General features: G+C 33.2%; 1 protein-coding gene across 1 annotated transcript; it reads right to left on the bottom strand.

The window, feature by feature from the left end:
• Positions 1 to 19: 19 nt before the first annotated feature.
• On the bottom strand, positions 20 to 13,068 carry LOC116765543 (spermine synthase). The gene is made up of 7 exons (XM_032655038.2): positions 12,653 to 13,068; positions 11,596 to 11,704; positions 10,553 to 10,675; positions 3,547 to 3,633; positions 2,319 to 2,476; positions 1,202 to 1,393; positions 20 to 799 (listed from the first exon to the last, which is right to left on the bottom strand). Exons 1-7 carry the CDS (start codon positions 12,932 to 12,934, stop codon positions 644 to 646), a joined length of 1,107 nt encoding a protein of 368 aa, XP_032510929.1. The 5' UTR covers positions 12,935 to 13,068; the 3' UTR covers positions 20 to 643.
• Between the last annotated feature and the right edge of the window lie 71 nt (positions 13,069 to 13,139).

The raw sequence follows: 13,139 nt of genomic DNA, 5'->3' as shown, positions 1-13,139 counted from the left end.
GGGGAATAAAACAATCGTGATGTCTTCTAATAATTTTATTGTCGAACAAAAAACAAGCTAATAAGTGTTCTACAGTGAATGCTGCACTTAAGTCTTAAACCTAAACTATACCTAGTAATACTACAATGCATCTTGGCTTGGTCGTTTTGGTATTAAATGTCTTCAACAACTACATGTACAGTGAAAGACAATCCTTGACTATGTTAGACATTAATCAAGTATAAGGCGGCCCACACACAGACATTTTCCTAATATTTTGTCTCAGATGACACTGAATTGTTTGTGACATAATTGTAATACATTTTGCTGATTTATAATTATTCTAAATTCAAATTTATTGTTCAAGAGAAATTATTAAAAATTGTGATTATGTAAATGTGTTCAAAATTTATTCTGCTTAGGCGATCTGTTATAGTTATTTCTGTCGCTGTGACGTTTTAGATTAAAAAATAATAATTATTATCACATTAAAGAAATGTACAGAATCATATATATATTAGTATTTATTTTTCTTTCACAAATGTATGTAACCTTAAACAAATAATATTCACATTCGACTAAATATGGAGCGCCCGAATCAGAAATAATACAATCAAGGTCAAATTATATAAATACCCGTGTGATTAATACTATCGGCGGAGCATCACTTCTGGTCGTGGAAACCTATCTGGTAGAAGATCCAGTCTTCGAGGAAGGATGGCACGAACGCCTTGCATTTTTGGAAGGCAACTTTTGGCTGCATGTCGTTCAGCACGCGCTCGTACAGTTCAAGTGAAGCGGGGGAGGTCGCGCCGTTGCCCTGGTGATAGTTATCAATAGTATGAGGCGCCATTTACTTAATTTACTACAAAAGATTTTTTTATATCTAGTGTTATTCAGAAACGCGTAAGAACACTTGCTAAGAACAGCACACGTAACCATCAAACCTGAGAGTACGCAATCAGTTATAATTAATCAAAGCCAACGAAAAAGGATAAAAAATACGATATAACCACTGACATATGTTTACAAAATTTATCTAGTTTCATTGGACAATAGATTGCTAAGTACCCAGCCTGAAACTGACAAAATAATTGTAAATGTATCTGTACAAACAGACTCTTGTAATAAATTTAATACAAATCCGTTCAGATATTAATGTACATTAAGTTAGCTATGAAAGTTATTCGTGGTGTGTGTGTGGGTGTCCAAGGTCACTCACATGGGTCATAAACTTGCCCGTCGGTTTGAGTACCCTGAAGGCAGCATCCAGTATGTTGATCATGAACTCCCACAGCTCTCCGCCGGGGGACTCGGATATCGGGATGTCGGTGAGGTCACCAAACACAAAATCCACTTTGCGGTTCTGGGAGCACAGCTTGTCTATCGTAACCATGCAGTCCTCTACTATTATCTGAAATTTAATATTACAACTGTTAAACTTGCTCGGACTGGGGCGAGATGGAAACGAAAATTACAAAACGTGTGCCGTGAGATATATTGATTGATGTGTTGTAAATATTTTACTGAGAAGGATCGTCAGTATCGGGAATGCATGAAATTTCTTAAAGTTTTTGGTCGGCACTGGCTTCCGGCATTATTTTTTAATTTACCGTTAAAATTTTAAATTAACCAAAATGTTAAATTTAGAACGTAATGAGATGATTGAAGGACCGCGTCTTTCAAATCCCTCGTCAATACAATTTTATGAGACCGTTTTAGAAAATAAGAATTAAGGAAACTCATGATATTATAATAATATTAAATTTCCTTTAATATGCGTCTAAATAAACGCCATTTTAATATCGTGTAACGTCATCGGCCTTCAACCGGAGAGCTCGTGTCAAAATTAATTAAATTATACCCATTAAAATACCATGTTTTTGAACTTCATACGTCCCTGAAACTAGATAGCTGGGGACTATATTACATACATTTTAATTGAATAAAAATTTTAGATTGATGTTTTTGTTTTTTAAAACTAATATTTTTGGGATTATACCATGCGTATTTATTATTTTAAACTACCTACATACTCCCGACGTTTCGGTTACTTTGCAGCAACCGTGATTGCGAGCAGACTAGACAGTAGACAGTAGTAAATCAGAAAAATATTAGTTTTATTTCAATGAAATACTCGCGAAAAACTTAGATGTCATTGTGATTTTTTTTTTTGGTGATTAATTTATTTTTATACAGACTATTATATTAGGTCTACTTCATGCTGTAATACCTAGTACCATATAATGTTACTGTTTCAAAACCGTAGAGTAAGTCGTCACGACCACAACATATCACATGTATATCATGAAGCCGCCGTTGTAAGTTGTAACCCTCACCTCGTAGTTCCGACCCTGTCTCCTCTCGAGCACGTCTCCGCAGATACTCCGCAGGTGCTTGTTGCAGGCTTTCATCACGACTTCATCTATCTCCAACATCCACACGTACTTGGGATTCTCTTTCAATAGCTCGTACAGTAGAGCACCGTCGCCGCCACCTGGAAGACGGAATTTTACACACATAATTTTTTTTAACCCTCTACATAAAAAAAACTTATTTAGTCAATAATATGTAGAATGAACAACGCTTAATTATCAACACGACAGGTTGATAATGACGTCACTGGCTGTCATATGATGAGATCCAAGATTTTCGAGTATTCATTTAAATGAAACTAATATTTTCGGATTACCATGCGTTATTTTATTATTTTTAACTGCATACTCCCGACGATTCGGCGACTTTGCAGCAGCCGTGAACACGGGCAGACGAGACGAGAATGAAGAATGGGACGAGAGAGAATTCTGATATGGGAATCCGAAAATATAAGTTTCATTTAACTGTCAAATGACTGATGTATTAAAAAAAGCTTACAATAATAAATTGAACAATTACTTGAACGTTTAAAACTCATCCCGGGATCTTGGGTATAAATATATTTAAATTCCATATAACTCTAACGTACATATTATTTTAATGATATATATTCTTTATAATCTGTAACGTGCTACGAAGGTGTTATATATACAGCCTATATTGGGGTTAATCGGTGCGACCTGTATAATTGGTCCGCGTTAGGAACGTCCGATATTTTACTGCATTAGCGCCTACTATGACGTACTTAGAATTATAAAAAATACCTTCTCTTACATAATATGTATAATAATATTAAGGGCTTATTTCATAATTTTATAATATAAACATTAAATTATTATGTACTAATAAAATATGTATTTTTTTTCATTTTTAATAATGGATTTAAATATTACACAGATTATATATAAAAGGTTGTTCTAAGATAAACATTATTCAGTAATTTGTTTAAAATAACTACGTCTATCTCGTTAGTTTACCGATTTATAACATGTTACATTTTATGCACGTTCGCAAATTAGAAGACATATATTATAATATCATCTATATAAATAAGTTTAGTTACTAAGAACATGTTATATCCAATTACATTTATTCCGTCTACACTATTATATAACTGCATTATCAAGAAACAAATTGAACGGAATAGCATATTAATTACTTATTTTTAGCTGAAACTAATAACGTACTTACCTAGAATAATAATTTCTTTTCCCTCGTAGCTCTCTTTTCCTCTCTGCATCAAAGTTTCAGTGTAAATAAGGTCAGCCTCTGAGATATCTGAAAATATTTTACAAACCTCATTTTCAAATCTTTATACAGAAATATAATTGGATAAAGTTTTTTCATGTCTATGTAACTGCGATATAATAACATAGGCTGAATAAAAATAATGTTATGATGACGTCATTTACATGTATTGTGCATCACAAAATGGCGGCAATCTGAATAATGCTTTTGTTTATAAAAGAGTTCTTTTAAAGTCTATCTCCCATAGCAAATTATCACATTAGAGACGGAACTAGAAGTATTTTACATTAATTAATTGTCAGTTTTTACCAAAGGACTATTAGACTATTCAAATAGGTTTAGCCTAAAAATGATAAAGTAATAACAAAGAATGAGTTAAGTGATTTTTCAGCAAATTTAATATTTACCTTCAACGCAGGTTATAAGGTCTATTTTACCGTGGTAGAGAATATAATTCTTACTATGTAGGTCAACTAAGGTTTGCTTAATTTAGAAATAAGTCTCAAATTAGAAAGAAAATCGAAATTTAATTTGTGTTGTACTTCTTTTCAATAAGGTACATATATATATATATATATATATATTAAAACTGCAGAAAATGCAAATATGTCATGGGAAATGTTACGAGATCTTAAATATTTGTATTAGTTTTGTAACAAATAATAGTAATATAAAAGATTTTGGTCCTTAAAATTTTACGTTGCACAGACAGACTTTCATTTAATCTCACTTTATAACAGTTACCTTGTTCAACGTCACGACTCTTATCATTAGCAAATGTTTCCCAAGCAGATACTTTCGTTCTCTTTTTAAATTATTTAACGGTTTTTGTATAAAATTAATATGTATCGAATGTAATGTGAATTTGAAACGTTATTGCTATTTGCTATCGCAAAATTTAATGTGAAATAAAGAATAAGATTTAATTCATGTCATTAGCCATTTATTTACGCGTTAATGAGGTTGTGGTGTAAAGGTTTTTTGTGAAAGTTATGTTTAAATATACCTAACTTATATTCACTTAAGAGAGTACGCTTAAGATTAATATGTACTTTCGAGTTCGATATTTCTTAAGATAGTATCAACGTTGGTATATATATGAAATAATGCTAATTTGTCTGCCAAGAAAAAAATATGGATTATGTTTTTAACTTGTATGTATGGAAGCGTGTTAAAATTCTACAATAAAAAAAAACAGTGTAACTGAAATTAATATACTGCAACTAGTTAGAACTATCTCTGAGACACGAGTATAGGTTACTAGGTTAGGTAATCATAAGTCTAAAAACAAAATGTCGGGTTATCAGCGCAATTATGTACGACAGAATAATTGTTCCTTCAAAGCATAAAATTAGGAGGTCTTAAAGTCGATTTCAAAATACATATACATATTTTGATCATTTAAACGTAATTATATGCGACAAATGACTATGAAGGGTAATGAACTATCTATATATATATAAATGAATTGCTGTTCGTTAGTCTCGTTAAAACTCGTCACTGGCTGGACCGATTTGACTAATCTTAGTCTTGTAATGTTCGTGTTCGACCAGGGAAGGTTTAAAAAGTGAATATATATGAAAATGCTCGGAATTAAATTAAAAAAAACACGTTTTTAATTTGATGTGTTTCCCGTCATGTCATTTAGAAATCAGCTTGAAAGAATAGTTTAAAATGAATAATTAATTAGAATTTTTATTTCTTTTTAACTACTAATTTATGCTCATTAGGTAAAAAATAATAGTTTTGCTAGCTGCGGTTGTTAGAATAACTATATAGTCGTTAACTATGTATGACATATATTTTTATATTGATTGATCAATTTTAAATTTCTGAACTAAACCCTAACATTTGACATTTGACCACTATCTCATATGTCGACCCATCCTCTATGGCAATTTTCGATCGATAACTGAGACAAATAGTGTATTTTTTTCCTTATGATTAATTACCGATCCGTGAGGGAGAACTTTCGTACTTCGGCGATCCTTTGTAATAGAGACCTTTGAAGTAAATTACAATTTTTATGTTGATTCTTTGTGATACAGACACTTCACTGCTAAGTTCGAAGGAATTTTTCACATATTGATTACTATAATTTACGATGCCTGGGAGAAGACGACCTGACTTAGGTCGTCGCAGTCAATCATGTGTGAAGAGATACCTTACCTGCAATTGCAGTGATGACCGGAGAGAGAAATCAAGAAAATAAACTTTTTTTTAAAGTTTCGGCTCGACTGTAGCTAGTAACCCTAATGATTTTGATAGCGTCACCGGGAGGGGTGGGTGTCCCGAAGACACCTACCCTTTAAATTTGGGCCTGAAGGGCCCAGGGGAGGAGGGTGTAAGAAAATAGTCGTACTTTTGTCTAAAGTGCGTTCTTTATTGAGTGAGAATGAAGTTGATAGGCTCAGAATGAAACATGTTCGTGCATATCAAACACAACAACAGCGAGTATCACATAATAAAATTGAGCGTTTCCACAAATGCAGTGCTCCAGTGATTCTGGAACGACATGCATTCCACTATTATCCGGCAGCAGATTATTGTGCTGACAAACCGGTGAAAATTGGGGAAATACAGTGATGAGTTTACTGCATTATGTTGTGCTGATGTCCCACCACCAAATCGTTTACACTCTTTAATTTCTGGGATTGGCAATGATTCTAAGCATTATGGGTCAACATTCAGAAATATGATAATTGTTTCCAGATGACGTCGTTTGGTGCTACACATCTTATACAGGATAACTTCATACCCAATTTCAACGTGTTATATCCTCATTTTTTTCATAATATTCAAGTTTGTATTAATATATATATCGGAAATAATAATTGGACAAATGTTTAAAAATTACAGATACAGGAACAAAATTATCACTCACTGGGGTCACTGTTACCCCCACCAGTTGCATATCATACATTTAAAAAAATATATTTTATGGGCACTTCAGATGTGCAAATTAATGAGTGTTGTGCTCACAATCCTAAAATGAGGAGAACCATTGTTCAAGAAACAAATGTTTTTTCACCAGAACACCAATTTAGTAAACATGTTCAAATTAGCTTTGGATCGGATGCCATCTGAGAACATAATATTGTCATTCAAGCTGACAAAACACCTGGGGGTGAACACGCGATGAGATTTAATTCTTCTACCATTGACGAACTTTTAAGATATACCACTGCGAGGATTTCGCTTTATACGTGTTTTATAATATTGTTATTTTCTCTTGTATTGTTTTACTTTAACATTAATTTATGAATATTTTGATTATTTTAGTACAACCGTTTTTTTTTCTTAGTTTTTAAGTGGCCATGTATAAATAGGTTTACTTATAAATTTGTTTGATTTTAGAATGGGTAGAAACGGTGGGTATTTTTTGTTAGAAGAAGTATTTATCCATCACAAAACCACTTAGTAGTAGATAGTTTTTCTTCCTTTTTTATTTAGTTCAGTTACATAAGGTCAGATTATTTTTATTAGTTTAGCATTTAGGGACGTTTTTGTTTTGTTCCTGTGAGTGTATGAAGTACCTAAGTACTTAAAAGTTTTTAATTGCTTTTTTTAGAGTTCCGTAGCCAAATGGCAAAAAACGGAAGCCTTATAGATTCGTCATGTGCGCCTATCCGTCCGTCCGTCCGTATGTCACAGCCATTTATTTCCGAAACTGTTGGGCCTGCATAGTTGAAACTTTGTAGGATGATGTATTCTGGTAACCGCTATTCGAATTTTGAATAAAATTAATAAATTTAAAAATTAAAGGGGCACTCCATACATGGAACTGATTAAAAAAAAAATTTCAGCTAACCTATACGTGATGGGTGTCTGTGGATAGGGCTTAAAAAAAGACATTAAGGTTCCTAAAACCATTTTTCGTCAGAATGAATTGTTGGAAAGATTGATGCTTCTAAAATGGAAAAATGAGTGCCCCCTCCCCCCTTCTAACTATTAAAATAAGAGAGTGAGAAAACTAAAAAAAATATGCTGGAGATTTCAACGGAAACTTTCAACGAAAATCGGTTTGAACGAGATACCATTATTAGTTTTTAAGAAATATTACATTTTCGAAAAACGCATATACAACTTAGGGGCCGTTCAAGTATTACGTAAGCACTATGGGAGGGCGGGGGGTTCTTTGCTTTGCTTATTTTGGATGACATGGGGGGTAGGGGAGTGTAGATGATGATTACGTCATCGGTAGTTATTTACTTTTTTACCGAATGGGAAACCTCACATTGTCTTAGCTTGAAAACGAAAAGCATTTTCAGGGATTCCCGTAAAAAATGCAGACGTTTAGGCACTCGTTTTAAAACCAAGAAGGGGAATTACCGCGCGCTATTCACTTGTCGTAATTTCCTCTGTCAGTGTATTGTTTCATTTGGATACTATAGCGAGTGAATATTGACTTCGTTCAAGTTCTATATCATGCTTCCGTCAAGTCACTAAATCGTCACATCGAGGAGATCCATAACAAAGTAAACACGCACACTGATAGGAAAGTAAGACCTGTAAGAGTCGCTGCTCGTCGTGCTAATGAACTGATGAGCATTATTCAAAATTTAGAGCATCATGATGTTGAATGATAACGACGTAGACATTCCAAAATTAAATGGAAGGGAGCAGACTCACAATACTGAGCAGCAATCCAAGCAAACCAATGTCATCGAAAACTTAGAATCATGGATACGGGTATCATGGACTGAAGATTGTTAATTTGAATTTCATGCGTGTACCAAAAATTAAATAAGTTTGTTATGTTTGTAAGATTATAATATTTTTGGACCTTACTCTATATTGAATGCGGTATCAATCAAATCTAATCTTTATCCTAAATCTATTTTCTTATTTTTAAAATTATAATTATTATAATATTAAAAAAAAATGTTTACGTAAGCATGGTGGGAGGGGGTAAGAGCTTTGTTTACTTTTGCTGACAAGGGGGATGGGGGGTAAAAAATTGTAGTAAATCTGCTTACGTAATACTTGAACGGCCCCTTAGTCGTTCATACAAACATTATGTAAAACCAAGTTATTTTTTTTATAAAACATCAAAGTTACAACGCACTACAATAGCTTTTATATTATGTCCTCTACTTGCTGCTACGGAACCCTTCATGGGCGAGTCCGACTCGCACTTGTTTTTCTTAATTCTTATCATTCTAATTTTGTATTTTATTTACACCGACGAAGTCGCGGGTAACTGCTCGTGAAGTGTAGATTGTAACAAAACAAAAAATTACTTATTGTAAATTTTTGCACTAGTGTAAAAAATGTATATGCAAATATTAAGACATAATAAGTAATTAATTTGCCAAGCTGTTACTTACAAAATTGTACTGTCTATTTACAATGTTTAATTAAATACTTTTGATGTACAGAGGCTAGGTACAGTAAAACCTCGTTATTCGCGGGGTATATGTTCCATGAATATTCCGCGACTACAGAAACCGTGAATACAGAATGGTAACTTATATGGGTCTATAGGGAACACGTTCCTAGGTGGCAAAATAAAAAACACAAATATATGTATAAGAAAATAAAATTTATTGAAGTTTTTGAACATTTTGATTAACTATTATCCTCATTCTTAGGCAATGGTTTTAGGAATTTAGTTGTTTTCTCTTGCTTCATCATCAGCCTATCGGAAGCCCACTGCTGAGCATAAGCCTCTTCTCGCATGGAGAAGGTTTGAGCATTAATCGCCACGCTTGCTCAAGACGGGTTGGCGATTTCAAACTTATAATTTGAAATTATAAGACCAGGTTTCCTCACGATGTTTTCCTTCACCGTCCGTCAGTGGCGTCTAAATACTATTAGAAAGTACATATGACTATGACAAATCACATTGGTACTTGCCAGGTTTCCAACCCGCGCCCTCACGCATGAGAGGCGGTCCTTTAACCTCCAGGCCACCACGACTTTTTCTCTTGCTTGGCAGTTTTTAATAGCTCCTTCAATTCAGACTGATAATCAGGAGTCGCATTAACCATTTGCCTCTTAACATTACTTTGTTCTATACATAGATCAATGTTCACAAAGTAATCGCAAAGCTCATTTGCCATTCTCAATCCTTCACTAAGATTTTTCAGTGTAAATGTCACATTTCCTGTGCTTGTTAAAGCCTCTTCTTCAACGGGCTGTGAATTTAACCTCCCCTCCGCGTCGGTTTCAGTCAAATCTTCATTTTGCGGTTCCAGCAATTTCTGAATGTCACTTGATTCTATCTGATTTAATCTGTCTAAAATCTCTTGACTTTATTCTATCGAACCCATCTCGTCCTATTCCATTTGCAATTCCGGCTATATTTGCCGCCAAAGTTTGAATTTGCACGGCTTCTTTGTAATTGTCCGCAGTCAGAGCAGGCCACAATGTTTTCCAGTATGACTTCAATGTGTGTGGTTTCAGTTCTTCCAATGATTGTTTTATGTTTACGATGCATTTTGCTGTCAAATATCTTCCAGCATTTCAGCAGCTTTCTTTCTGTTAGTCTACATTGAACACAGCGACCGAGGTGTTGGCGGCGAAGGCGATAAATGCGGCTTAGGTCAAGGTATTGCGTTAAACCCATTGGGATTTTGTATGAAATTTTAGATCCGCGAATAAAGAAATATTTAACCGCGAATATAGAAATTGGGTTGCATTTTTTAAATCTGCGAATAGTGCAAACGCGAATGACGGAACCGCGAAGGGAGCTTTTACTGTACATCATACTTTTCCATTTTTTTGTCTATCTTCTGTTGCGCATAATCTCGAAAACCCCCGAACCGACTTTAACGAGTGTTTAACTCGTAGATAGATGAATCAATTAATTATTATTTGACCTAATAGTTTTCTTTTAGAACATTTATATATTAATATGAATATTAAAAGGACCACACAAGAATACAAGTTACAAAACCATCAAAGTATGCTTTAATATTTATAGTATAATAATATTTGAACTCACTTTGCAGGTCATCCAGCACCAGCATGTTCCCGAATGTTCTGGAATGAACAACCTGCACCCGCTGGAAGGGCGAGCGCTCATCGAAGACAACGCCATCGATATCGTACTCGAGCAGTCGTTCGTCTGCAACACGCTTTATATATGACAACAATTAACATCAAACTAGCAACATAAACATCGAGGAAATCGTTTTTCTAGATACTGTCTTAATGGCTGATTAGCTTAATACTGACAGTGAATAAATAAAACCATATCCGATCTAGTGTGTAAATGCCCTATTTACTGTAAAAAGTTATTAAGAATAAAGTGGTATTAAGAATTTCCAATAGGTGGTCTTATTTCTGTGTAATGCAATTGACTACTCTGCACATAATTGTTGCGATTCATCTCACATTCTATTTTCACGGTCGTAATTACATGAAGCTGAAGACGTGATATCTGCCAAAAACTTCATTAACATTAAATTTCGTGTTACATATTATATAACACGAAATTATATTTCACGTTCGTTTCGAAACCAATTTTTTTAAAATATTTTTGTTTTCGGATACTTAAAAACCGTTATATATTTAAAGGAAGCAAGTATTTTTTCTTCTAATAGAGATACGATTTGATGAGTTGTAAAAAAAAAACAATCCATTAGTATAGTTTAACGAAATATATTAATGTTATGAAAAATTTTTGTATATAAATATATATGCGAATGGCAAGTGAATGTTGAGACGGGGAATTTCAACACTCATATCCTCTGACACATAGGAATACTGTTAAGAAAGTTAAGTCACATTGACAGCACTTTATGTGGAAGAAAAGACGTTTATTGCAGGTGTGGCATAGTATGGATTAAGAGTATACCAGTCCGAAAATACATTAGCAATTAAATGTAATCATAAAACGATGAACATTTTAATTGATTTTATCTTTTCCTGTGCTGATTATTGTATAGATACTTATTTATTTATATAAAGGGTTTTGACAAATATGTTAAAGGTAAAATAGTTACATCTTACTTGTTATTTGCATATAAAAGAAATCTCGCTTACCTGAAGTGGTGTAATACTTGCTGAATAAGCAACGCTTTATAGATGGGTACGGCTGAGATTTTATGACTGTGATGTATTTTTGCAGCTGGCTTTCCAATAACTTGGTCGACTATCGGAATACAAAAACTCATAAAAGAGAAGAACAAAAAATTTTTGCAATGGCGTCATGCGTGTACTAACATTACAGAATTGGCATCCTCACAATATTACTGGAAAATTCTACATAAAGGCTATGATGCTTGAGATAGTGATGATATTCAACAACTTTGTATGTGGTTGTCTAAAAATAAATGCATTTTTAAGTAAAAATAACGTAATTCATGTGATTGTAAAGCAGTGAGGCAGTTTGTATGTGTGAATGCATAAACTATTTTGATATATTCTACTATACTAGTAATAGATCTGTTCATAATCTACTATACCATACAATTTATCATTAATTTTTAAAAATTGTATACAAAAGATAAACCTAAAAAAAAATTAAATGCACTTAATTTTTAATAAGTTGCATTAACAGATTACATTCAAACAAAGTGCATAATTGTTGAACTCTACCTATGAAGCAGTTGTAATGCATGTCATGTTACAATGTGCTCCGTGCTAACATTCCAAGAGGTATCATGTCTACCTGAGCTGGTTAAATACACATCATATTTATAGCCTCGTTTTATAGTTGGCATTAATTTAATTCGTTCACACTCCAAAGATATTTTTACAGAATTTTCCAGTAGCTTTGTGTTCTACAACAAGAAACACTCAAACTTCATTCCGTTTATTTAAATGATCTTGAATGTTTCTTCTAAACCTAATTATTTTGTTGTTTTATTAAAAACTGTATTATGGTTAGTTCATTGGTTTTAAATACATTGTGTTACATATTTTGTGTTATTATAGTTATTATTTCAATAACAAGGAACAAAAAACAAAATTATTTAACATTTCACTATGTTGATACTCGAAAATTTTATATGACTTTCAGAAATAGATTCTAAATATATGCCGCATTCAGACACATTGCGCTAATACAGCTGTTCTATTTTGGTCGTATTGAACTAACCTTGAAGTTGATTAATGGTTCTTCAGAGTCTTCCTTATAATATTCAATATTTACGGTGACTAGACCTCGATCAAATAATCTAACGGACACCGTTGTACCCCGTTTACCAGTTAATAGTTTCAAAGAGCCATCATCTATTTTAATATCGGCCGCTAATATAAGATTAGGAACATAATCTTTAAGCACTGTTTCCAGGTGACTAAATACTGTTTTCTGACCACTTTCATCACCTAAGCGAGCTGGATCCAAAGAAAAATCCAGTAAAATGGTTTGAACTGACATTGTATTTTATGTTTGATAATACTTTTGGATTAATTTTGAAAATTGGACGGACACCGGCAAATGCAATGAAAATTCAAATGAGGCTGACCGGTCACCGGAGACGCTTTTCATTGATTAACTTTTGTATAATATTGATAGCTAAAAATATGACATATACATTAGTGTTGCAACTAAATATATTTTTATTACATAATTATTATTTTAT

The sequence above is a fragment of the Danaus plexippus genome, chromosome 11 (genome assembly GCF_018135715.1).
Source record: "Danaus plexippus chromosome 11, MEX_DaPlex, whole genome shotgun sequence".
NCBI lineage: Eukaryota > Metazoa > Arthropoda > Insecta > Lepidoptera > Nymphalidae > Danaus > Danaus plexippus.
This window is presented reverse-complemented; position numbering and strand designations above follow the sequence as displayed.